At 39.9% G+C, this 27521-nt stretch overlaps 1 protein-coding gene across 1 annotated transcript; it reads left to right on the forward strand.

The window, feature by feature from the left end:
• Positions 1–1575: 1575 nt before the first annotated feature.
• Positions 1576–26003, forward strand: DYNC1LI1 (dynein cytoplasmic 1 light intermediate chain 1; the record flags this gene model as incomplete). Its single annotated transcript, XM_084260812.1, has 13 exons — positions 1576–1721; positions 2045–2118; positions 11765–11881; positions 13025–13255; positions 16497–16666; positions 17828–17921; positions 19243–19378; positions 19720–19831; positions 21168–21227; positions 21354–21398; positions 22422–22542; positions 22711–22869; positions 25083–26003. 13 exons carry the CDS (start codon positions 1576–1578, stop codon positions 25193–25195), a joined length of 1578 nt encoding a protein of 525 aa, XP_084116938.1. The 3' UTR covers positions 25196–26003.
• Between the last annotated feature and the right edge of the window lie 1518 nt (positions 26004–27521).

Consider the following 27521-nt stretch of genomic DNA (forward strand, 5'->3'; position numbering starts at 1 on the left):
CACTAAACTGGCAGAGTTCTTCCACCATTCTAGAAATCAATTTTCTGCTATTTTAGTGATTTAAAGCAGTTGATCCAACAGTGATGAAAACCAGAGATAACAGAAGGCAGCCACAGGGGGAGAGTAGAAGAGATGGGAGCAGAAACTCCCTTTTTCAACTGTGGAAAGTTAATTTGCTCTGCTGTCTTGGGAAAACTTAGGATCATGAAGCAAGTGTTTTTTTCTTGGCGGCTTTTTGGCAGCATTTTTGTACTTAGTGATCACTGTTCACTGGATGACACATCTCCACCAAAACTCTGTCAGTTTTCTGCATCTACATTCTGTCCACAACAAAATACTTCGACCAGTAACTGTGCATCTGTTACAACAAGTACCTATAATTCATTATATGACTAGTGTTTGTTTCAGCTATTTTATAACCCAAAACCCTCACTGAAATTTACTTTCATGAATGGTGACCTACAAGTTCCAACACCTGATCTATACTAAAACACTGTATGAAAGGCATGTCCACAGTTCGGGTTACAAAGCAACAGAAAGCCATGGAGAGAAATACATTTGGGCAAAAAAAAGAATATATTTTTTCTTCCTATTTTAAAATACTACTTAAAGAGCAATCTTTTCTGGGAAAAATTAAAATAAAAACACAGCAGTGAGAAGCAAAAACAACCTAAGTACAAACTGCTGGCAGACTATGTTGCTAATACTGCCCACGACTTTCAGTATATCCAGAGGCTCTGGGAACATGCATCCCTTGTTTGAAAGAGGCACACAAGGAAATATCCTGTGTTAAGGTACTTTTTTTTCCAGGAATTGAATTGATGGATGAGTTTTGTCCAATTTTTACCGAATTTAAAGCTGTCCATGTGCTACCTTAACAAACACGTTACCTCTGTTAACTGAAGAGCTAACGTGCTTGCTTGCGTCTTCTGGGACTTCTGGCAAGAGATGGGTTGTGAAAACTATGTTGATTTGACCAATTTTTTTCAAACTTAGAAGAGCAAGCAATGGGTAAGCCTCTTGGAGAAGACAAGACCACCAAGTCCTCCCCCAAAAGGCACCTCTCACCCCTAGCTACACTTACTTTTCTTGGACGCAAGGTGCTTCCTTCAGGGCTGGGGCTGCCTGGGGAGCGAACAGCACTCGGCACACAGCGGCAGCAGCCCCCAGCCCCACAGCAGCAGCCAGCACCGAGGCAGACGACGGTAGCTTTCACCTCCCTTCACCGGGGCGGCCCTACCTGCGGGGCTGGGACCGGCACTGGACACGGCCCGAAGGAAAGGCTCCCTCACTCCTCCCTCTCCTCTCTCCGGGGCGGCTGGCGAAGACTCGAGCGAGGGCCGGGAGCCTCGGTGCCCGCAGGCCACGGCCGTGGGGAAGGCGGACGCGACGCCCTCAGCAGAACCGGCTGAAGGGGAAGCGCTCGTGCGCGGGAGACCGGCGTCAGCCTCCGCGCGCCCCCGGCGCGGGCCCCGCCCTCCGACCTCCCAACATCCGGGTTCCTGTCAGCCGCTGCGCCGCCGCCGCCCGCTCCGCGTCTCAGGGAGGCGGCGGGGCAGGGAGGAGGCAGCGAAGATGGCGGCGGCGGTAGGGAGAGCCGGTTCTTTCGGCTCCTCTTCGTCCGGGCTCGGTTCGGCTGCTGGTTTTTCTTCTTCGTCCGCGACCAACAACAACGCGGAGCTGCGGGCAGGCGGTGATGAGGACGATGGACAGAACCTCTGGTAACCGCCCGCCCCGCCCCGCCCCGCGGCCGGGGACCGGGGCGCGTGCTGACCGTTACCGCCCTCGCAGCGACTCCTTGCCCCGAGGAGAAGCCGGGGGGGGCTGGGTGGGGGTAGGGCTGGCTAATCCCCCTCCTGGCATTCGGTCAGTGAGCTAAGGGGCGGGGGAGGGGGCTCCTCCCCTTGGCGGTGGCAACTCCTGTCCTGCCCCCCCCATGTCTTCACCCCCCCCCCCCCCCCCCCCCCGCCAATGAGGTGATGAGGATTGGGGCCGGGAGGAAGCGGGTCGCCCCCTCCTAAGCGTTGTCGTCTCTCCGCGCTAGGTCCTGCATCCTCAGTGAGGTGTCGACGCGCTCCCGCTCTAAGCTACCGTCGGGGAAGAACGTCCTCCTGCTGGGTGAGAGAAGCATCCCGATCCCTTTCCCCTCCCTGCCGCACCGCAGCCTTGCTCCTTGACCTCGGCTTGGGCGTCTGGAGGTTCTCCTTTGGTGCCCAAAGGCGGGGGGGTGGGGTGGGCGTGTGTGATGATGGCAAGGTGCTGGCTTACTTGCTTAAGCCTCTCCTTCCCTTGCATGCTTTTGCTTCATTTTGGATAGCCAATATCCAGAGATGCTTTAGGTATCCTGGCCGTCATAGGTATCTCACCATAATATCCTTACTGTTCTTCCCCCACCCTAGTTCCTTAGGTAGAGATGGCTTAGAAGGGTCATTTTTGTTGTCTTTCTCCCCTCGATGAATGATGACTTCAGGGTTTGTGTGGCTTCTTCAACCTTCCCTGAAAGCCTCTCTCATTTGTACAACCTGGGCTGCTTGCTAGTCCTTATGGTGTGTCATACAAACACAGAAATTGCTTCCGTGGCCCGTACGGTATCAATGACGGCTGCTCCCTGTTGGCCAGAGGGCGGGGTAGGCTGTCTGGGCGTGTTGGTTGCGTCCTGCCCACATACACCGAGCTTGTCAGCAGCAATATCATCAGCAAGTTATGCAGTAGCAGCAGCAGCATTTACTGCTGCTGGCTTTCATGGTGTTCTGTTATCTCCACCCAGTGCGTTAGTCCAACCTGGCACTTGGCAAGGATTAGGAGTTACAGAATGGTACTTTGATAGGGCAATAGTGAGAGACCCAGCCATTATTCAGTGTTGAGGGAAAGAAGGAAAAATGGTATGTACAGCAAAATGTTAAAAATGGGGGGTGAGGGAGAAAGGGATGCTCTCAAGTATGTGTGTGTGTTATTGCTATTATTATTAGTGGGCTTTTGGGGTTGGGGTTGTTTGGGTTGTGGGTTTTTTTAGCTGAAAGACTATTAAATGCTATTACCAGTAGACAATTTAATGTATCTGAGTGGATGGATTTGTTAAGGAGCTGCTGCTTCCCTCCTTTGCCAACCTCCCAGCCACCAGAAATAACTGTGTGTGTTACTATTTGGAAACATGATTAAAACCCAGTAAAGATTCATGTGGACTCTATGCGTGGTATGATTCTATGTAGTCTTGTCATTTGTGCTCCTTTGAGGCTTTTTTTAAGTTAGGGATTTTCTCCTCCATATTCCTAAAGCAAAGTTCTATTGAAAGAAAGGTTTCATAATGATTGGCAGCTTTTAATGCAATATTTTGAAACTCAATTAGATGATTGTCCTTGCGGAAGTTGGAAGATTGATCACGCTGTTATCCTTGTCAAGAAGCTTACACTCTTATTTTTCCTTCATGGTCAGGCAATCCATAGTGCTCTATTTCTGAAGACTCTTTCCTTCAGAACTAGAGAGGGCACCACAGAATGTTTCCAAATGCTCATTTAGTTTGTGACTTTTCATCTGTTGTATGGACATTTTCTTTTTACCAATTTATGTAGAACTTACCAAATGGCTTAATGTAATACTTTTTGTTGTTGTTGTTCATTCTTACAAATATGTCCAGATTTGTAGAAGAAACTCTAGTTCCTTTGTGGGAATTGTGTTTAGAAGGCCATGGTCCAAGGGAAAAAAATCTTGGCATATATTTGGGAAAAAGAACATCAGATCTTAGGACTGGTGAGGACCATGGCTGTGTTCTTGTAAGAATACCTAATCTATGCATTATGCTTTGATGTTCTCTTGCAAGTCACGATGCTGCTCCTGAATCATGCTGGTGTAGGAAAAGGAAAGGTCTTAGGTGTTCTGTATTGGACAGATTTGGCATGTGAAGTTCTGTCTCTTCAGGTTCTTGAGCTGTGTGGTTGGAATTTCTCTGTTATCTCACACTTCCTCTATTTTTATGCTTTGTTCCTTTAAATAGTTTTGTACTAGTTTGTGTTGTTAATACAGATCAGTTCTTGCCACCGCTGTTTCCAGTTCTGTCATTCTTTGAATACTTTTAAGCAGGAGTTGTAAAGCTGACAGAGGTCTTGATGGTTTTCACTCATTTTGTGGCAGGCAAATATTTGCAGTTTAAACAGTTACATTGTTTCAGCTGAGATGTTTTCACCATGATATATGGTGACAAACCTTCCAATACAGAATACATTAAGAAAAAATAATTCCAAAAGCCCCACATAAAATCCAGTCTACCAACCTACCACTTCAGTGTTCTTTTGTCTGCTAGGACAGGTCTTCTAATTTGCCTACAGTATTTATGTTTTTCAAATGCTGCATATATTTGTATGTCTAGTTGCTCTGGGAAGCCGGTTATATCTGGCATCCTAATTCTGCTAGTTCAGTATTTATTTTTAGCTATGTTAACATCTCATTTTTAAGAACCTGGAAAGCAGTTTAAGACATCACAGAAATAACTAAAGGAAACTTGAATGCCAGATGATAATCTCTAGATGTGGCACATAGTTTTGTGAAGTGAAGGTTAGCATATAATGCTCTTAACTGTGCTCAAAATCAGCAATAAAATAATTTACTTAGCAGTTTTATTTCATTGTTTTATTCACAGCATAGAAGCATTTTTCTGGTCTTGTATGAACAAAACCAAATACAACTTTCCTTTTCTATGCTATGTGCAGTGCCAATCAAAGCTTAAAGTCCTCATGGAAAAACAGATACTGAAAAAATGGCTGTGAATGAAATAATAAAGTAAAACTGTAAGTGAATTAATTCTCTTGAGTGTGATGAGAAAACTGATGGTTATAACTGAGAGCTCTCTTATTCGGTCCCTTCCTGATATAATTATATCCAAAGCATAAAGTGGAATAGAGGGAGCAGCTAAGTAGTCACCATTGCAGGTTATGAATGGAATGCATAGCACTATAGAATGTGTTTCGAATCTTGGAGCTCTGCTCCTGTCCAGTGGCTGTCAGGATGCTTGAGAAGAAGTTACCACAGTCTACAGCTGTGGAAACATTTTTCTGTGTTACAGCAAAATATCATGAGAGTATATAAACTCAATATAAAATCTGCTTACTTCAATTTGTACTCAACACTAAAAAAATTAATTTTCCACTTTATTTTTTCCTATTCAAGTATCTGCAAGATTCTCTGTGATTGTTTTGCCATTATAGTACATTAAATACTGCTTGTTGATACTGTCTACATTGTTCATTTCAAATATTTCTTAATTCTCTAGTACTGCAGAAGTTAAGTCAGATGGCTGCTTTTCCTCTTCTTGCAACTACTTCATCAGGCAATGAAAGCCTTCCAAGCACAGCCAAGTTTTGTTTCCATCAGCAGAGTTGTACTTCTAAAGTGTCAATTATTTTGATGTGGCATTGACCTAGATAAAATTCTAATTGCTTGTTTTGGGACTCTGTTTTTTTAGAACTACGTAGTACTACTTCTGCTCTTCCCGCTATAAGACCATTCCAAAAAGTCAGAATTACATGGATGCTGTGGAGTAAAACTTAGAACAGCACAGGAGTTCTGAAATTCTTGAATTGCATTTCTTTTCATTTGTCTCTGCTTAGTCAGGGGTGTGCTGTTGATTAGTGGATCTATCTCTGAAACAGTTCCAAAGGTGAGGAACAGTGAAAGGAGTCGTGTTTCTGTGTTCTCCAGGCAGGTTAGTGGTAGGAGTACTACATAAGGTGTCCCTTTGATAGTAACACTGGATTATTCGATTTTGGTGGTGAAACTGAGTAAAATACACTAGATGACTTAACTGCTGTGGTAAAGGAGAAGGCTTGCACTAGAGATGCATGCTGTTCCCTTCCACTATGGAATTCTCTGCAGTATTTGGCTTCCTCTGACTGTGGGTTTCTCCAAGCATAAGTAACACCGTTACTGCTGTACCTGTGTCCACAGTCAGGCCATATGCCTTTGTGGTGCAGGATGTGACAACTGTTCCAGCACACCTTTTGTCTGTAATCTGCTTTCTATCATGTTGTAATGCAGAAGCACAATTAAGGTGCTCCTCAGAAAAGTTATGCGATTTTTCAGTGCCACAGAGATACCAAATGTAAGGGGAAAGATTTATCTGGTGGAGTAAAACAAACTTAGAGGAGGACAAGTTCAATGAGTAATTTAGAAATTAGTGACAAGTTATTTGAAGACTTGGTATGACCTACTTACTGTGAACCTCCATGCTGTTTTGAGGGATTCTCAAAAAGGATCTCATCAACATAATTAATTTCATTCTTCAGTTCTCTGAAAGCAAACTAAATTTGGTTTACTCTGATTATTTTGGTCTTGTTCTGCAAAAGATGTTCTTCAATTACTATACTATGTGTAAACAAGTCTCCTTCACTAATGTGTGGCTGTGGAAAAGGCAGTTATTAGCTTGAAAGGAGGGTTTTATCTTAAAAATAGCTATAGTACATGAGTGCTTGGTTCTAATAGGAAGATGGCTGTTATGTCTCCGCTCTACTGTCTCAGGATTCAGTCATTCCACAGGGTGTGGAATAGACGGATCTCTCTCATTCTGGGAAAACATCTTTGCCTTATTTGATATCTTGGGCTTGGGTTTGATGACTTTGTTAACGCATTTAAGTGAAGTGGGGTTTTTATTAATAAAAATATTCAGTATTTTATGTTAGAAATATTAGATGTTGTGCATTTTTCTATCCAGAAGTTGTCTTTGTTTTGTAAGAAGTATAAAGCTAGTTCACAAAAATATGGATGGGTTTTTTTGGAGGGGTGGGCAGGAGGAGTTAATTATCTCTAGTTTTACTTGACCTTACTTGAATCTGTTGGGGGTTTTTTTAGAGATGAGTTGTAGAATTCCCATATCAAGATGAATTTTAATTGGTGGTTTTAAAAAGCCAACAAAAAAGCTCCATCAAAGAACCGGTGGGATTATTGATTACACAGTTAAGGGCATCCAGGGCTTGTTGAAGAGCTATTGGAAAAAAAAAAATGAGAGCCTGGGATAGAAGTGGGGCACACTAGCAATACTGACGACATAAAAGCAACACTCACCTCTTTAAAATATGTCAAGGCAAAGAAGAAACACGTGTGATGCCTTGCAATGTTGAAACTATTTAAATAAAAAAAAATCAAAACTCATATCTGACTTGGAGATAACACACTGATTTCTCTTCCATGCATGGAATTCTATGAGAAGGAAGCAGTGTCTTACCTGAAATTCTACTTCTGTTCTCATTTTTTAACCTGAAAGAAATGTGGAAATAGCATCAGTAGTAAATATTCTTTATTTTAAAATGTTTAATTCAAAATTTAGAGACAGTCTGTAGTAGCCTAAGTTCTCTCTATTGTGATAGTTTCTGGCTGAACAGTTTAAGTAGCAGTTCACAGATAAATGCCTGCTTGCCTGCGTTCACAGAAGGCGATTCATTCACCTCATTGCCCATCCTTCCCATCTATGGGTGACCATTCTGCTGAATTCTGTATTGTACCAAAACATTTAGCAATACTCCATTTTCTGCTCAGTAAACATACTTTTTGCCTGGAGTAGTAAGAAGGGAGGAGGCTGGGCAGGATTTTGTATTACGGCTTCCTATATTGTTGAGGGCCAGAACAAGGAGGACTGTCAAGTCCTGGTTTGTAGCCAGAGTAGCACCTTGGACAGAGAAGCTTTGAGGACCACAACCCCAAACTTGACCAGCTCATCAGAGGAGTTGAAATGTAGCAGTGTGGGGATAAAATGAAACTGCCTTTGTTTAGTTGACTATAAGACTTTCTGTTTTGTTAACAAGACGGTGAAATAGTGTATGTAAGCAGGTTGGTTTGACTTTGTTTCAGCTGCTTCCTAGCCTGACTTCTCTGCAAAACTGAATCTGTTGTCCCTTTTTTGTTGTGTTCAGCTTTGGTGTATGGCATTGCTTGCAGGCAGCCTCACTTCTGTTTCCTCTCTGTGGTATCAATGTGGAAGTGCAGTTTGAGGCAATGGAGAATTTTAGTTGTTTAGGATTTACTCTGGAGGAGGAGGACCTTTGGTGTTACTTACAAAAGAGGGATGCAAAATCTTAAATTTGCAACAATCTATTTGGTATAGATATAGGTAGAATAAAAATCTATAATTGTGTCACAGAGGTTTTGCACTGTGAGCTTACATACACAACTCAGTTTGATTACCACGCCATTACAAATAAAGAAGTAGCTGAAGTATTTTCCATCTCAACATTTTGGAAAGAAGAGGATGATGATCATGACTTTTGGAAGGTGCACGTGGCTCTGGTTTATAGATTGCTTCTGTAGCACTTTAAAAAGATGCTTTGTGATACTAATGTACAACGATGTTTAAGCCTGAGGAATTTGACATTTCTGTTTTGTCTGAAACTAAGCAGCATTACTTTTTCATGTACTTTAGAGATTCCCAGAGACATCAAAAAGATAACCATGTTTAAATGTCTTAGGGTTTGTCATTTTAAATGCCATGTAGTGTGTGTATGTAGATTTATTGAGGTTTTGGGATTTTTTTTTTTTAAAGCACATATACTTTTATATATGCTTCTGGTAGTATTTAGCCTTATTTAGACTACTATGCTGTAGATTAACCATCAAACCCAAAATAAATAACAGACTTAAATTTTCTTCACAAATATTCCCCCCTTCCTCTGATAGAATCTTCTATGCATACTAAATGCGTTACAATAAAATGTGAGATTTGGTAAGTCTTTAAAAGTAGCATTTTATGCACTTAGCATTAATTAGCTAATGAGATTTTTAATAACAATTCAGGAGCTTTAGGTAAGCACTGGTTTAGGATTTATTTGTATTTTGATAGTCTTGCTGAAGACTATCAATATACTACTGCTTTTTCCTGCTGTAACTGGACGTATTCAGTGTGTGCTGACTTTTCAGTTAGTTTATATTGAAGAGTGTAGTTGGAAAAAAAGTTAATAACAAGGATACAAATACATTTGCAGCTGTCACGAATTTAAAAGGTCTATGCAAGATACTAAAAACAGAAAGTAGAGATAGATAGAGCCTCAAGTCTTAGTGTGTTCCCTTGGCCAAGGCAATCATCTCTTCCTAACATTTTATGATGAATTGTGTGAGTAAAAAGGAGTTCTTTATGTCATATGTGATGGTTCTGGTTTTGTTTTCAGACAGCTTTTTCCACGATAATGACTCTAATTTAGCTTAAAGCTGTTGAGAACTCTGGATCTCCTGTGGAATAGGTCGCGTTCAGCCAGGCAGCCATCGTGCGGCCTTGCCTGCGTTCACAGAAGGCGATTCATTCTCCTACTTGTAGACTGCTTGGTTTATGCATTGCTCATTTGTTTTGGACCACTTGTCAGTGTTACTTCTAACCCTTTTCTCCACACATTTTTTGGTTTCTCTTCTGTCATCTGCAAACTCTACTATTTTCTTCATTTGCCTGAGTAATTAATGAAAGTAGTACCAAACCCTTCAAACTCCACTGATGCATCATTCTGGCTTTCTAGTGAATGGTGAGCACTGTTCTCTGCATGCAGTAACTTGTATGACACAGTTACATATGTCAGGGATCCACCTACCTGATCTTGGTGTTTTGAAATGGGTGGATATTTGCTAAGGAGAGGGGAGTAGAGAATCTTCTTCACAGAACAGAACTAATTCCATAATGGAAGGCTGAAATGACTAATAAGCATCCGTATATGTCCAAAGGTACTAATTTTACATCAATCTGTCTTACTCTGTACTGATAAAATACCTCTCTGTGTAGGCTCTGAAGATAATTACTGGAAAACTCAAGGAAAGAAAATACAATTCCAGCTCTTTCTTTTGCTATAAGACGTTACCTTAACAGTACTTCAGTACAGAACTTCAGCTTACTTTAGGCATTTGGAAATACAGAGTTCTGGAGGTCAGCTATTCTGAAAGTGCAACCACTCTGTAAAAGGCATAGCAGGTCTTGCTTTGTCTTACCTTTTTGAGCCTTCTGCTGGCACAAATTAATTGAATCTGCCTATTCAAAAAGGGAAAATAACAGAATGAATCATACAGAAATTGTTGGCTAAAGTTAATAGAAACTTCAGCAGTGTAACGTGTTAGTGCAGCATCTCTTAATACAATCTCCCCATGTATTTGTAGATGACAAATTTAAGAAGATTGGAGGAAAAAAATGCTTCATTCTGAGGGTGACAGAGCACTGGCACAGGCTGCCCAGGGAGGTAGTGGAGTCTCCTCTGGAGATACTCAAAACCAACCTGGACATGACCCTGTGCAACTTTTGCCCTAGGTGATCCTGATTTACTAGAGGGCTTGGGCTACATGATCTCCAGAGGTTCCTTCCAATGCCTCCTGTTTGGTGTGAGAAGTGTTTGCATGAGGGCAGAGGAGGAATTGTAATTAATCTTTGGTAAAGAAGCTTGAATTTGTCACTCTTTGGACATAAATTTAACTTAAAAGAATATCCTCACAAGATGAGGAAAACTTGGTGTATGAATAGAATATAGCTGTGCTTTTCAGTGTTTATTTAAAATTAGCTATATGTGTGTTCTTAGGTGCATCTTGATTTAATAAAGGGCCTAGTGAACACACTCCTAAATGTTGAAAAAGTAAAACTGATAGAACGTAATTTTTCACTTAATTTTTCTATACTTAGCTGGATCTTAAACTTCAGTTCTGCTCCCTTTTTTATTTTCCTTTTTTTTTTTCTTCTTTTCTTTGCGCTTTGTTTGTTTGATTGTTTGGGTTATTTTAAATGCTTTTTCTTTCCATTGTGTGAATTCCCCTGGGCTACTTGGAGTAAATAATCTTATGCTTCCTGGTAACTTCCAAACTAATAGTGAAATCTGAACCTAGACCTGAACTCTAAAGTGAACACTTCATGCAGTAATCTTGGGAAAGGTATGTTGAGTAAATTCAAAATCAGTTTATCAAAGTATGTTTTCTCTGCTCTATTCTGTGGTTCTATCTGTAAGTTATTTTAATGTAGCCTTAAAAGATTATGGTCAGTTCCCTTTAAAGGGAAAACTTCATCCTTGCATTTAGTAGTGAAAATTACTGTCCTTGAACTCTTTTCTTTGTTATGTAGCTAAAAGCCAGTGTTTATACTCTTCTTGCCTTGGAGGGGGAAAAAAAAGTTGTTTGGCCTAAAGCTGATAAGATGATTGAGGTTCCTAAGAAGTACCTTATCTCTTATAGTTACATTCCTATTGTACTGCCAAATTAGAGTGGAAAAACCCTGCTTTGTGGCCAAATTCAGCGTGGTTACTCTGTCAAACTGGAAAAATTTTAAGGCTGCTTTAGACCTGTAACAGAGAAAACATTCAAAGAAAGCAGCGCATTAAAGCTGGAGAAACAGATCTGCCTTGCTGAGTGTGGTGATGTGTGCTGCTTGGTACAAGAGAGTTCTAAATTTCACTCTCACCATTGCAAGATGAGCGTACTGTGCCTTGAACTCTGGGAGAGACGTTGTTACCGCTTTGGTTGCAGTTGCAAGACTGAAATTTTGAGGTGCTTAACTATTCCTTAAGGTATCTTCCTAAAGATACATGGAAGAGCCGAGTTCAGATAGGATGGATAGTGCCATAATTGCAATTATCAATCATTGGAAATAAAATCTGAAGCTGAGGCATGCACTTTAACACATGGATGAGTGGGGCAAAGCACACTGTATGGCAAAGCTTTAATGAGCTCGATCGCTCTGTTAGTATATGATCCCTTTCTTGCCCTGGTGTGTGTGGGGTTAATATCTCACTGTGATTAAAGATTGAGTAGTATCTAAATTCTGTCTCTCCAGGTGAAGATGGAGCAGGTAAAACTAGCTTAATAGGAAAAATTCAAGGAATAGAGGAATACAAAAAAGGAAGAGGAATGGAGTATTTGTATTTAAATGTGCATGATGAAGATCGAGATGGTAAGTTTGTATTTCTAACAATATCTTAAATCTTTTTGAAAGCAATTGTTCAGTAGTGTGGTATTTGGAAGGACAGTGGGATGTTTTTCTTTCTTGATAACTTGCAGGAGTCCATCTTAGGCCATGAGTGATCTGCATCATGAAGAAGTTTCTCAGTGTAATTCCTTTAGTAGGTATCATGAATGACCACTTAAGTGGTAGGGGAGGAGAGGAACCAGTCAAAAGACCAGGGAAGCAGTCTTAGCTGCAATATTTCAGAATGTATGGTAGGCAAAAAAGTGCATTCCTCAGGCCTAGGGGAAAAGGTGCCCAGGTTCTTATCTTCCCTCTTAATTATTGTGGAAAGGATTTATCTTTTTGGACCTACAGAGAAACCTTTGCCTTGGTGGTATCAGAATCTACAAGACTACATATCATGTATTGATGGGTAGGAGAATGTGCACAATGCTACAGGAGGCTTTTAAAACAAGCATAAATTAAAAAAAACTAAACCACCAACCCAAAAATTTGGAGGAAGGAAAGTAAACTAGACACTGTATTTCAATTGGGTTGAGTTGGCTTATAGCTAGAAGGTAGAAGAGATGCAGTTATGGAATGGAAAACTGATGCTTATATATGGGAGGAACAAGGAAAGGAGGCATTGCAGAGATGTGATGAATTATCTAGAGGCTTGTAGAGTGGGTGTGAATCGGGATGTACTGGGAGCTAGGCGATCAGGCCCAGTCAGCATGGGTCACCATTCCTGGAGGTATTTAAAAGGCTTGAAGATGTTGTGCTTGAAGACATGGCCTAGAGGTGGACTAGGCAAGGTTAGGCTGTGGTTGGACTTGGCGATCCTAAAGGTCTCTTCCAACCTAAGTGATTCTATGATTCTGTGTGGAAAAATATTTATTTTGGAAATGTTGAGTGCTGTGTTTGGATTATCACTTTCAGGTCATGTATTTAATATCCCAGATATTGGCAATTAAGCATCAGGGTTTGGAAGAGGAGATCTCAACAAGCTGCAGTTTACTATGTCGTTATATATGTTCAAGTGACTGATAAAACATGTTACCTGCTTTCTTCCTGGTATTTTACATGTCTAAAGATGGTTTAATAGCCAATTAAATCTCATAACATATTTTCCCTTTTTTTTTTTTGTAGACCAAACAAGATGTAATGTATGGATTTTGGATGGTGACCTGTATCACAAAGGGCTTCTTAAATTTGCAATGGAAGCCAGCTCTCTAAAGGACACTCTAATTATGTTGGTTGTAGACATGTCTAGGCCTTGGACTGCACTGGATTCTTTACAGAAGTGGGCAAGTGTTGTAAGAGAACATATTGACAAGTTAAAAATTCCTCCTGAAGAAATGAAAGAAATGGAACAAAAGTGTGAGTATTCTGCAGATACGTAGGAATTCATTTAAATCAAATACACTTAATGCTTTCTGCACCATTTAATCTCTCCATTGCAGTCTTTTTCATTAGTTGGAAATAGTACTTCAAGTTAAGAGTTACCAAGCATGTCGAGCAAGTCTCTGGTAGCTATATGAACAATAATAGTATTTCTTTCTAACAGGAGTACCTAACTGGGGGATGGGGGAGGAGCTTACAGAATGAACACAGCTGGGTTGAATTTACAACCTTGCTTCTTACACATTTTTCTAGACAAGATTCTCCAAGTGAAAAAACTTCATAGCTTTGAATTTCTTATTTTATTTATTTTAAAAGCAAGTCACTGCATCAGTTCCTTAACTGTTCTTGTAATTAGTCAGTCTAGAGAATTTGGGACATGTTCCCTGCCTACCAAAAGTGTAAACATTAAAAGGATTCATGACAGCATGGTGATGTCTGGGCCCTTTCTACTTGAAGAGTTTTATCATAATTATTATTGACATTAATGCAGCTATAAGTTTGTTTTGGCATGGATATGGTATAGCTCTGTCAGTGACTTGTCTTTTTAGTTATAAACACGCAGAACACAAAGATTTTGCAGGATTCCTTAAATTACCTGACTGAACTCACTAACATCATAGCTCCCTATTGCTTTGTAGTAGCCACTGTATTTCCCTTGGGGTACTAAAGCACGAGTCTTCCCTGTCATCTCTCAGAGAATTACTACAAGGAAGAGCAAACAGCATTATTAACTTTGTTTATAAATCTGAAGTTGCTTTCTGGAACTGAAATGTTCTTAAGCATCTGGCTGCCAGATTACTGAATAGCTCTTTCAGAAACGCAGGTTGCAGCCATGCTGTGATAAAGTAGCCCATGAGGTGACAGTTGTAGATACTCTGACATGGGGGAAGGGTGTCTCTTGTTTATTCTTCTGATGGAGTGATTCTTCTAAGGGAAGTATCGTCCCTGACAATCATATCTTCTGCAACAAGAACTTGTTTAGGAGGGAGGAGCTGAACTCTTTGGGTGTAGTGTTTGGTTTGGTTTACAGGGGGTGATGGTAGTGAGTGTGTATTAAACATCCCCCAAACAGTTTCAGGATAGGATTTTACTGGATGAAAGTGGTAAACGCACATCTCTGTTATCAAAAATGCGTAGGCTGATAGTTTTGCTCTTTACTGACTGAACAGAACCATGAAACTGCAAAATCCAGAAAATGTAAGCAATGAAGTGACTCAAGAAAAGCAGCTACTCATTAACAGTTTTGTTTGCTCTCTTATTCTTTTATCATCTGGTCCAATTCTTATGGATATTGATCGTCTGTGTGTTGGATATAACAGAAGCCCTGGACACAAGCCAGATATGATTGGAAGCTGGTTTTGTTTTGAACCTCCTGTGATGTGGCTTCTCGCATTGCTAGGCAGGCAGCAACTTGATGCTGCCAAAAGGAGGAGACAGGAATCTTGTTTGCCTGACTTCTGGCTACATGTTCCTACTGCATTCTTGTATGAGGCTACTGTGAGCTTGTTTGGCTTGCTAAGAGAATTAAAATCTACAGAGGATTTGTGTGTGTAGTTTTCTGGAGGTGTCATTGAGTTCTAGCAACTTCACTCAGACAGGCCCTGTGAGGACTGAAACTGGTATAAGGCATTAGGGAGTACGTAGCAGCTGTGTGTGAAAGGCTGGAATAGCTCTTCCTGTTACTGGATTCAGCTGTGTCCAGTGAAGCCTTGTGGCCCGGTCCTTGTCACTGCATCTCTAAGGAAGACCTGAGATTGTATTCCACAGCCTTTGATCTGTGATACACTTCATCAGTCCTCTTTCTTACTGATTTCTGTACCTGTATAAAGATTAGTATGTTAGGATCATACAGTGGGTATTTTAGGAATCCAGCAGAGGACTTCTAGGACTAGAGTGGTGTGACTCTCTTTTGATTTCAGCATGCAGTTATCCTGGAACAGACAGGGTGCTGTGTAGGAAAGGTTCCCTCGAGTGGCTGGCGTATCTTGGTGAGAACTCTGGATTTAAAACACAGTCAAAAGCTCTCAGCCCAGACAGAAGTAGCAACATTCCCTGAATAAGAGCCTGAGGTAGCTGTTCAATTAGAAATTATAATCTGTGCATTTGCTTTTTGTTACTGTGAGCCCTAAGATCTGCAAAAAAGTTGAATAATCTTGGCCTAATAAATCCTTTTCTCTAGGGTGTTAAACCAAAGTCTGGCTCTGTTAAATAAACTGATGCTTTTCTAGGTGTGAACTTAGAAGGCTTCAATCAGTTTAGTGAAGGTAGGGGTGGATTAACATAAATCAGGACCAAGCAGTGAGAATGTATTTGAGTTTTTAGCTTGCATCGTTCAGATAAGTTGTCTTGATGCCTGAGGTGTTTCTGATGAATCAGGATGTGCTACTCGTGCAAAAACAAATCACTGGTGCATTTTGGTAGAACCCCGTTTCTGCCGTGTGAAATGGGATATGTGATGTGGAAGGTACTGATCCTTGATGCCTATTACTGCATCCCCAAGTGCAGGAATAGGAGATGACCATGTAATTAGGGGCTTGGGTGTATGTACTGGAACCTGGTGAGAGTTACGCTTATAACTTTATCTTTTTTTTTTTTCTAATTTTTGTTACATTCTGATTTGCCCCTTGCTAAACTTAAGTAGTATCTGATCTACTGTAAAAACATGCAAAATATTTCACATGCTATCCGATAATTATAAAGCTAGTTACCCACTAATGTTTGTGTATTCTATTCCTTTTGCTTGTTACTACTGTAGATTCACTGTGCAGAGCACGCTGCGGACAGAGGGGTTTTAGGTAAAACCTGGTGTACAGTAGCAGCTAAGCAGTATGCGTAAGGCTTCATTCTGTTTGTTCTAGCAAACTCTTGCATTAATTTTGCCAAGTAGAATGCAAAGGAACTTACATCCTTTAGGAAATGTATCAAGTAGTAACTCTTAATACCATCGTGGAACCGCTGGGCAGTTGCCAGATAAAAATGAGTTAATGCTGTTCCTATGGATGGTTCCATCTGATCGTGTTCTGGCTGCAGATAAAGCAGATCTCAGACTTAGTAGTGTCCTTGCGCTGCGCAGAGCAAACAGCACTTGGTGAATGCTCAATTATTTCAACGTAAACAGAAGTACTATTCAATTGACAGTGCTAAAGATTAATGGCAGTGGAAATCATTGTTGAATTAATAAAGTAGCTGATCTTAATATAACTTTTTTTACTTTCAGTGGTAAGAGACTTCCAGGAATATATAGAACCAGGCGAGGATTTTCCAGCTTCTCCACAGAGAAGAAATACTTCATTACAGGAAGACAAAGATGACAGTGTGATTTTACCCCTGGGTGCAGATACACTAACATGTAACTTAGGCATTCCAGTAGTAGTAGTTTGTACAAAGGTTTGTTTCACATTTTAGGCTTTTTGCATATTTTACCTAATATACTGTCAATTATGGATTTGGGGTGGGCAGCACATGGTTATTAAGTCATTCTGAATACCTTGCATAAGATGTTTTTTAAAAATGTTTAATGTTGGTTACCTTTTAGAAGCTCTCATTGCATGTTACTTGGATTAGCTTTTCCTTTAGTTCTACCCAGTTATCAAGATACTGAGGAATACCCCAGACCTCATTTTGCTCACAGACGTGAGCTAGTCAGTAAGCAAGTAGAATTCCTCTTGATTTCCACAGTCTTCCTTATTCTGCAAATAGTGATGTGGTAGGTTTTCCTAGTATTTGTGATCTTTTCCTGAAGATTAATATATTTGAGGGTTGTAGTTAGCAAAGTCCTGCTCTGTGAACTTTCCTCGGTTCTTAGGGTGTTCCTGTAATCTGTTTTGGTTTCTGCTAGATATGTAACTGTATTCTAAGGAAAAAATGCAATGTTTTTTCTTGTGACTAGTGGTTTTGGTTGTGGATTCCTCTCCCCCCAGCTCTTCAGTTCTTGCTGACATTAAGCATACTGCTTCTGCAGCCTCTGCTGGCCCACAGTGAAAGAATAACCCTTTTGATGCATGTGCTGTTCCTTGACTGGAAGGCTAACCCTCTCATTTGAAAAGCACCTTTATTGTTACCTGCTAGCTCTCTGTTATTATTCTCCCCCCCCTTATTTATTTACTTATTTAGTTTCTACTCTACATTTTTTGCTTTTGCCTCCCTTTGCAAAGGGCTAGTTAGTAACGGAGTAAAAACCATGACGTTTTGTAATACCACAGTGTGTAAAAATACACTGGGCAGAAAAAGCTGGCGGTGTTGATTGGGGTCAGTCTTCAACAGAGATCTGAGTTTCTGCATTGGAAGCAGGGAGCAGGAGTGGATTAAATAAGAATAGTTGCTTTAACTCCCAAGTTAATGCTGACCACAGTACGTGCATATCAAGCTATATGTTATTTAAAAAAAACCCCAATTATTCTTTAAATTACCTCAGCAGGTTTTTTGATTCCTCTGTACCACCCACCCCACTCCATCCCCCTTGCTGAGTTGTGGACGGGATGTGTAGCAGCACTGCTATTTCAAAAGACAGCTGAAAGTGGTATATTAATTTTGTGTTTATTTTGACAGTGTGATGCCATCAGTGTTCTGGAAAAAGAGCATGACTACAGAGATGAACACTTCGACTTCATTCAGTCACATATCAGACGGTTTTGCTTACAATGTATCCTTTAATATGTCTTAAAGTTGATGATGACTCAAATCTCTGCATTAATTATGACCAGCTTAAAAGAATATTTGTGTCTATACCAAACAGCATGCAACTCCTTTACTGTAGCTGGCAGTATGAATTGTTGTAGGTAATATTCACTGGCTTCTCTTGTGTTATACAGAGACTGCATATAAGCTGTCACTGTGCTATTGCTATCTTTAAATTTTATATATTTCTTTAAAAAAAAATAAAAGTACTGTTTGGTGGTGCTTAGTGAGCTGGACATGCTGAGATCCAGATTTTAGGTGCCAGTAATATGTCTACATTGTGTTATCATTGTGCTGTAGTAAAGGGAAGTTTAAAAGCTGTAGGAGAGACAGCAGCTAACAGATGGAAAAACTCATTCAAGAACCTGAGACTTCAGTTGGGCATCTAGATGGCATTGCCTTTGAAAGGTTTCAAAGACTTAATTTTTCAGAATGGAATTATGGGTAATTGCAATGAGTCTTGTGAATTGAGGAAGAGTACAAAAAATTAGTAGGAATTAACCTCTGTGATTCGTATTATACCATGTACAACTTGGGATTCTATTCTGAACATCACTGGGAATCAGATCCCACTGCATGGCTTTCTTCTAGAATTTTAATACCATGTATGTGACCATAAATTAGGGATTTTGGCATTTTTATAATCCTAAAGTTAAAAATTACACAAAACTTCCCTGGCTGCTTTTATTAATCCAGTGCCTAAACTGTGTTAATTTGGCACTGAACCACGCTGGAATACTAAGCACTCTCTTGGTCTTTTCATGACTGTTATGCAGCACAACTCACTTGTTGTCATTTCATTCAAAAGCAGATCACACTATAATGTAAGAACTGACTCACCTAATGCAAAAACCCAGGTGGGGAAGTGAAATATCTTTGCCATTTTTTTAGATACTAGAGTTAATGCTGTAGTGTCTGCGTTGCAGCTTGGGATAACAACAAGATACAAGGATATGGCATGAACGTTTTCATTCACTAAAAGCAGGAGACAGTTTTGAAGGTACCATTGTGAAACCATTGGTATTATGGGCTTTCAAAGAGAGAAAAGCCTGTACTTCACTCTAAAAGCAGTAGCCGAGTTGGCCTAAAATTAATGCAGATTGATTTAAATTGCTACATGGCTTATTTCAAAAATCATTGGAAGCTGTTTGATTTTTGTGTTCACCCTCAATTCTACAAAGACCTTTAAACCAACAAAACCAAACCCCTTTAAGCTAAGAAAAAAGGAGTCACTTTAGTATCTCTTCCTAGCTAGTAAATGAGTTTTCTTTAACAAGTTTATTCAGATGGGGCAGCACTTATTTACACTTCAGTAAAGGAGAACAAAAACATTGATTTAGTGTATAAATATATAGTCCAGAAGTTGTATGGATTTCCTTTCAATGTTCCAGCTGTTGTTGTGGAAAAAGATGCTGTATTTATGTAAGTTATCTGCATTATTTTATGTATATGACTACAAGATTTATTTGTGTAAAACTGTAGACAGCATTTAGAGCCCTTTTTAAAGTTCCACTTAACATTCTCCTGAGTTGGAGTTTGAGGGCCAGTGGATTGAGATTACAAACACTGGGTGCCCCAGAGAGAAACACTAAACTTGGAGATACTGCTCTTCTCTGTTAGTTGTACTAGTCAGTAACTGGTTTGCACAGGAGAATGGGGCTATGACAACTTCCCTGGCTTTTGGTTCTGTGGAGCTCGGGAGTGTATGCAAGGCTGTTCTGAAGCAACAATAGAATTTAAAACCAAAATAATCTTTTATCTAGTCCTGCAGGTTGGGATAACGACAAGAAGATAGGAATATTGCACGAGAACTTCCAGACACTAAAAGCAGAAGACAGTTTTGAAGATATCATAACAAAACCACCAGTCAGAAAGGTAATCTGAAGTTATTTGCGGGGGGGGGCGGGGGAGAGGGCACATTCAACTTCTTATCTGTTTATTTACCTGTCAGTTTTTTCTTTGGTTTTTTCTTTCTTTCTTTGGCACTTTGCTTCCAGTTGATCAGAAGTGTATGATGAAATAAGAAAAAAAGCCCACAGAGCTTGTATTTTTATTTTGTTCTCCAAGTTTTTCTTTAGTTATCAAAACATCATTATGTATTTTTGTTCTGTATAGTTCTTCTCCAGCTTACACTGGCTGCTTCTTTGGGGTTTGTTTTGCTGCTGTTGCATTGGTCAAGATCACAAACATATTTGTTTTGGTTTTTATACATACTCAGTATTGAAAACTGTACTTGTCATTTAACTGTTGGTCAGGTTGAGTCAGTATGGATTTTTTAAGAACACTCCATTTTGCTCTAAGTTGCTCACAATTCCATCATGCTTTCTGTTTCTGTTGGAGTCTTTAAAATAATAAAGCTTGAGATGGAGTAAAATCAAAAATAAACACATGAAAATGGGTTCTACATACATTCCGTGCATTTTCTCTCTCATATCATTTAACAAAAGGCTTTGACAGAGCTACCTGAAAACACCCATGGGATTGCTGAACATAACGCCAGCAGCAGTAGGCCCCATATGTACAGAAGTCACTGAAGGAAAATATTTCTAGGGCTTCTTCTAACAAAGTTGTTAAGGATTCAAGACTGGTTATGTTTCCAAGAAAACAAATACTATGTCCTTTCTGCAATCTTCAGGAAAAAAAATCAAGGTATAACAGTGGTATTTTAAGTCGGAGTGTCCAAGGAAAATAACCCTGACAATTTAAATTATTTTTTTCTTTGTATACCTAAAAACTTCAGGCCTGGATTATAAACTTTGATCGTGATATTTGCCGTGCTTGCTTCAGCAGAGTTTTTGTGGTGAGCTTATTTGGAGGGAAGGTGCTTGCGATTTCACACGTAGATCTGGGATGAAAGACATTTCTTTCCAGTTCATACCCAAGTCTAATGCAATGCAGGTGCAGAGTCACTTTTGCCAGTTACCTACAAAATAATACCATGTCTGGGCCTTGGTAAGTTTGTGGAGATGTGAGCGTGCTGCACATGTGTGAACATTTACAGATCCTGAGATCTATGTCACTTCTAATTAATTTTGCTGAAATGGAATCATGAGGTAGCTGTCTTCAGTATAGAGAAGGTGCTCTGCAGTCACTGTAGTACTTGACATGTTTACCTCACTGTTGAATGCCTTCGACGTGTTCATGGGGAAGTATAAAAGGAAATACATTTCTTTCTTTTAGTCAAAATCGTGTTCATGTTTTTGTATTGCAGTTTGTTCATGAAAAAGAAATTGTGGCAGAAGATGACCAAGTATTTCTCATGAAGCAGCAGGTAACTTTCTGTCTATAAAACAAGCATCCAGTTTTACTTTTAACACCATTCTTGATTCAAGTTTGGGTTTGTGTTCTTGGTTACTGTAATATCTAACACTACCTGGGTTTGTTTGGTCTTTTGCAGTCACAGTTGGCGAAACAACCACCTACTGCTGCAGGAAGGCCAGTGGTTAGTAAAAATTTTAAATGTCATCACATGAAAATGATTTGTATATTTAGAGGGTTGATTGTTTTAATTGCATTATCAAATGCTCTTTGATCTAATTTATTTTAAACTACATAGTGTTTAAAGTCTACCTCGTATACTGCTCTAAAATTATTGCGCTTCTTCATTCTAGTCATGACAACTTAGACTGACAGCCAGGGTTAAATGTCATGGCTGTACTATTCATATGTTAGAATACACCTAAGCAGTCAGTTGACTCCCCTTTCTGTCCCAAGAGTGTGCCAGGGAGCACACTATGTTGGCTGAATTGCCTTAGTGACACATTTTGGGTATCAGACAGACCATCTTGCTTGGAATATTCAGACGCTGGCATAAAATTAAGGTCAAATGAAAATTATGGCATAATCTACATTTAAAATACAAATGAAATAACTAAAAGGTAATGCAAGTTTAATGGGGAGCATGTGATCTTGTAAAGCTAGTTTTACCTTTTCAGATGAACTGCAATTTTGCAGACACATGATTTGTTATCCTGGAAGTAATGAATAAAGCTTTTTCTTCTGGGCTGTATTTAGTCCCTTCCGCAACACTGGTGTCTTTCCAAGAAATTTGGTGTAGTTCCTCTATGATCTAATCAGTGCAGTTTTCATTACAATCAGAGGCACTCCTGACTAATAGATGGACTTCACAAGTTTCTCCCTGTCATAAAATGAGAAGCTACATTACTGCTTTAGTTGCATTAATGTTAATATTTGCAAGGTTATACAAGTGTGGTTTTTTTTTAAAAAAATGACTTCTATACAATCATAAAAATCTAATCCTGTATTGTTTCGGTTGCATCAGATACTATGTTGTTTGTTATTTTGTTTTGGTGTTGTTTTTTTTTTCTTCAAATAAAAACCACACTAGGAGCTGTGATAACAAAATGCTTCACTTCATGTACTCTTACACTGTAAGACTTAGTTCTATAGAAGATTGACTTGTTCAGCTTTGGGAAAGTTTTCTTGTTTATTTGTTTTGCCATAGGATTCCTCTCCAAGAGTTCCTGGAGGATCTCCTAGGACACCAAATAGATCTGTTTCATCAAATGTTGCCAGCGTTACACCTATCCCTACTGGCTCTAAAAAAATTGATCCCAATATGAAAGGTACCTTTTCTTATGAGGGCACAAATACAATTGGGGAAGTAAACCAGCTGCTTTACCTGCTTTAATATGCTTGCTTGAATTGATTTAGTGTGTTAGTCAGTAGTTACTTTAAAAAGATCAGTCTGGTTTGGTTTTATGTTGGTTTTTTTTCCCTCTGTCCCCTTGTAGCTGGAGCTACTAGTGAAGGAGTCCTGGCTAACTTCTTCAATAGTCTCCTGAGCAAGAAAACTGGTTCCCCAGGAGGCCCTGGTAGTGTTGGTGGCAGTCCAGGAGGAGGTGGCACTGGAGGTGCTGGCAGCAACTTACCACCATCAGCAAAAAAGTCAGGTATGATTAACCATAAAAGATCAGCTCAGTCTAAATTGTGAGTGTGGCATTGTTCCTAAAAATACAGTCTATCAGAAGTATGAAAACTACTGTATTTAACTGATTGGTTTAGTGAATATGGGGTTTGCTTTTATTTTCACAGCAGTTTAGTATGGCTAAACTGACCTTTTTTATGGCTGTTGGAGGATGAAAGTAAAACTTTTCATGAAGCTGTTTAAGCATGAATTGGGTCCCTATGACCTCCTTGTTCTTCCATTGTTCCCCACCATCCCAATAAATGCCTGATGCTCTAAGCCATTTTTCATATTATTCAGATATATTGAGGCTTAACTTCCAGGTTTTGTTTTTGTTTTAACAATATGTCCAATGTTAAAAGAACTTTACCGGTATTTTTTTGGTAGTGATCTAACTCTCTGGTGTGAGGACAGCTTCAGCTGATTTGGTTTGGTCATAGCCTGTATGTAGTTTCTGTTGATAGCCTTTTCTTATAGGATGTGACTTAGTATTAATCTAAAATTAACAGTGACTGTTCTAAATCTAGATGCAACACTACTCTGGTGCTTCTTGCTCTATTCCAGAGCAAAATGTTTCTGAATTACGTAAGAACACACCTATATAGACATCTCTCCTCCCCCTTCCCCAGCGGTTAGCAATGCTGTGCTTAGGTCAGAATGCGGATGCTTCGTTGGCACTTGGCATTAGTGTTTACTTATATGCAGTAAGAGGAAAAAACACTTCCCTTCCCACTAACAGTTTGTGTAGACTGACGCTGGTTTTTGGGTGGGGTTTTTTAAAACATTTTTAAACTTCCCTTTTTTAAGTGCAAAGCTCAGCCGGCTGAGCAATGTTTACAAGTACTTCCTAATCTGGTGAAGACAGCAGTGCTAGTTTGAACAGCACATGGAGATGGTTCAAATGAATGCAGCTGATGTAAGATGAGATGCAGAGAGCACCCACTGAGCGATCCAGCGGGCAGTGGCTGACAGTGGGTTTGGATGATGCCAGGCAGGCAGAGGCAGTGCTCCAGAAAAGTGGTGTGTCTGAGGCTAGGGCAGAAACTTCAAGAACAGAATTAAACTACCAAGGGAAAAAACTGCACTCAGAACTTTCCTACTGTATGACAAATGCAGGGTTAGAATGTAGGCAGTTCAACGTGGCAAAGAGCTATGTTTTCAAGGAATTACCATAAATGTGTGGCTTAGATGTGGCCTCTTCACCTTCCTCAGTACTTCCTGCCTTGCGTTTAGCATTACCTATGAAACTCCCTTTTCAAACCTGAAAAATGGCTGTTAAGGTAGTAGTTTGGCACTTGAGACTTACTTTTTCCCTCAGCAGCTGTGGGGAATTCCTGTGCTTATTACTTGCCGCTACAATTCAGATACAGTAGTATCCTGCTTTGAGTGATTTGAAGAGCAGCACAGTACATCTGGCAAAAATTATCTTTGTGGATAGTGCCTGTTAATTTCCGTCTTCAGAAAGGATGCTGGGGCACTGCTAAAACTGCACATGTGTCAGTTTACTTCCTGAGAATGCTGTGCATGCTCAACAAGGTCTTAGACTCTGATGTTCTGCACTGCTTCTTCCTGTATCGTCTCCTCCCTCCTTTTGATAGGACACGGGAGACAGAAATGTAGGTGAAGGAATAAGAATTAAAACAGTGAGGGGAAAAATGGCATGTCTTAGGCTTGGATCAGGCCTAAGTGTGACTGCCTGAACACTTGCGCCATGCCGAGTTTGGGAGGAGGTAAGCGGGTGAGGAGAGAAAGGATTTGCCATCTGCAGGTCTGTGCACGCCCGCAAGCAGGTGAGGTTTATGCTGACCACACGTGTAGAACTGACTTCACCGGTCTGTGGTGAAACCCCTCATTTACATTTAGATTTGCTTAAAACAGATGCAGAAAATTGTGTGTAGAAGCATTCATCACTGCCAGGCTGAATAGACTTCTCTGTGTCTTCATGCTAACTCTTTGTGCACTGATGATTGATATGTAATTATGGAAGCTTCTTTGGAAAATACAGAGGGATGTGACTTTCTCTACAGTTTTTCTGTTTCTTTTGGGCTTTGGCCTTATACCTTTAGTTTGCAGCCAAAGTGTACAGTAACACACTTTCTGGTTTGCTCTCTTTTTTCCCCCTCCAGTTTTGAGCTAAAGATACTCTAGGTTTTCCCAAATCTGTTCCATAAACATGACTGGTGTGCGTTTATTTTGTAGGTCAGAAGCCGGTTTTAACAGATGTTCAGGCAGAATTGGACAGAATTTCCCGAAAACCTGAAATAGTCTCTCCTACATCACCTACATCTCCCACAGAAGGTGAAGCATCTTGAAGACACCAAATAAAACCAATTGTTCAGTTTTCTGGGATAATTAAAACTTGCCTCTGCCTCTTCCTTCAGTGACTGGAACTAAAGAACTGAAATATCTTTCAGAACACGGTTGATGTCTGTCTTTCTTTCATATGTGTTGCCCAGCTTTACAAAAGGGAGCCGTACAGATGGAAAATGGTTATCACATCGTGTAGGAGTACTGTTCACAGTGCAACAATAGTAAATTAATTTTTTTTCCTGGGTTTTGCTGAAAAGTTGGTATAATTCTGTAAAATTACAAGTGTGTCCACTTAAGTGATAGGGGTTGCTTAGAGCAGGAAAGATGAAACGCACCACAGGCACTTAATTTATATTGATTTCCCAACCTGTTAGGAAAGTTTAATACCATCTTAAATTGATTCACCTCTACAGGACAGAAAAACTACTAGGTTTTGGAAGAGAAAATTAATTGCACAAAACTGTAACGACAACAAACCCTGATTACACCTGAATGCTTCAACTGGAGCATGATTAAAAAAAAAAAAGTTTGATCTGAGACTTAAACTGCATTCAAAAACCCACATGAAAATTTGTTCCAGATGTAAGGGTTGGGGTTTTTTTGTTTGTTTTCTTTGATTAAATTTCAGACACTGAATAAAAGATGTATAAAGAAAAAGCAGAGGTTAAATGTACAGATTATCAGTATCTGGGTTTGTCTATATATATATGGCTCAGCCTTAATGTCCCCCACTCTGTTTCCCACATTAGTTACGGTTTAAAATTGGTCATCAAAACTGTAATCAGTTAATAAAGTATTATCTGCATTCAAATTTAAATAACTTTAATTGAAGCCGTGGTGTTCTTGTTTGTTTACAGTTAAAGCTAAGGATGTGGTGTAAACATCTTAAAACGTGATTTTGTATTTCACTTCTCAGCGAATAATGTCACTGGTAGGTAGTTAAAGTTCCATAAAACATTGTTTCTGGAAGGAAGTGGATCAGGCTGCAGAGTTTGTTCCTAGGAGTAATGCTTAGCAGAAACCGCCCAAGTCTGATGCAATGTATTAAAAGCACACTAGTTCCATTAAGGGTCCCTGTTGCTGACTCCAGTCTATTGTTTAAGGCGGTCAAAACTTTACTTAAGCACACTTAAGTATGCAAATGTGGAGCACTTCTTTACACAGAATTGTAAAGTGCGTGATTACTTTCTACAGATAGCCACAGAATAGGAAGTGTAAAAAGTACATCCTAATCAAATGATTGCTGAGAGAGTTCTTTAAGAAGTTCAGGCTTTCTAGTTTTTAAATCAACAAGTCTTACATTAATTTCTCTGATTATTCAGAAAACTTCTGAAACACTGAAGGTGAAGAGGGTAAATTCTCTTTATTTTGAACAGGGGTGTACTATTCTCCCCCAATTCCTGCATTCTGTAGTGGCTCTAGTGAATTCCCTCCATATTTAAAAATACCTAAATTTACTTAACGTACATTTCATTGTGTGTTGAACTCCCCAAAGCTAAGCCCACTTGTTTTAATTGACTTGGACTATGGAATTGTGGACTGAAAAGTTTCAGTGGAGCTTCTTAACTATGGACTGATTGTTCAAACTGGAGCCCTTACATTTTGCTTATGGCTTATTCAGTAAAGGTGGCATACGGGGAAATGCCTGACTGAACAAATAGATAAAATAAACTATGTCTTGAAGAAGGTAAAAACTAAGCTTCCAACCAGGGGTGCAGGGCATGCATCAGGATCAGAACAGCGCTGTACATTCTGTATGTAAACTTCTTGCAACAGAATTTGAAGTGTGCTTGAGAGAATGGGTCCTGCTCATATTGTCACCAGTGTACTTCCTCACAGCTGCACTGCTGTGTCGTGGTAGGGTGAAACTATGGATTGCAGAGCAACTTCTTGAACTAGTTGGTACTGTGGGTGATGAAAAACACAGAGCCCAGAGTTTTATTATGGAGCACTTCTCCCTAGTTCCTTCTACCCTCTCTCACAGTGTTCCTTTTATTCTCTTCTCCCACAGAAACAACCCTGATAGGTGTCAGTGACCAGGATTCACGGCATTCTTACCACTTTGATGTTCTCACACATTCTCTTGTGACTTTTTCAGTCATATCTCATGTGCATGCAGCCAAGGAGTGTTCTGCTGTAAATACACATTCTTTGGAACATCAGAAGGCATTATCCCAGGAGTTAGAATGCTCCCTTCGAATCCTAATCAGCAAGACAACTGACTCCATTTGTTCCCACAGGTACTGCCCAGGTCTTTGAAAGAAAACTAGCTTCTGCAATCTTCTAATTTAGTTTGTTTGAGCACCTGCCAGAGCACAACAGCTTTGC

This window comes from Gallinula chloropus (genome assembly GCF_964237585.1).
Source record: "Gallinula chloropus genome assembly, chromosome: 2".
NCBI lineage: Eukaryota > Metazoa > Chordata > Aves > Gruiformes > Rallidae > Gallinula > Gallinula chloropus.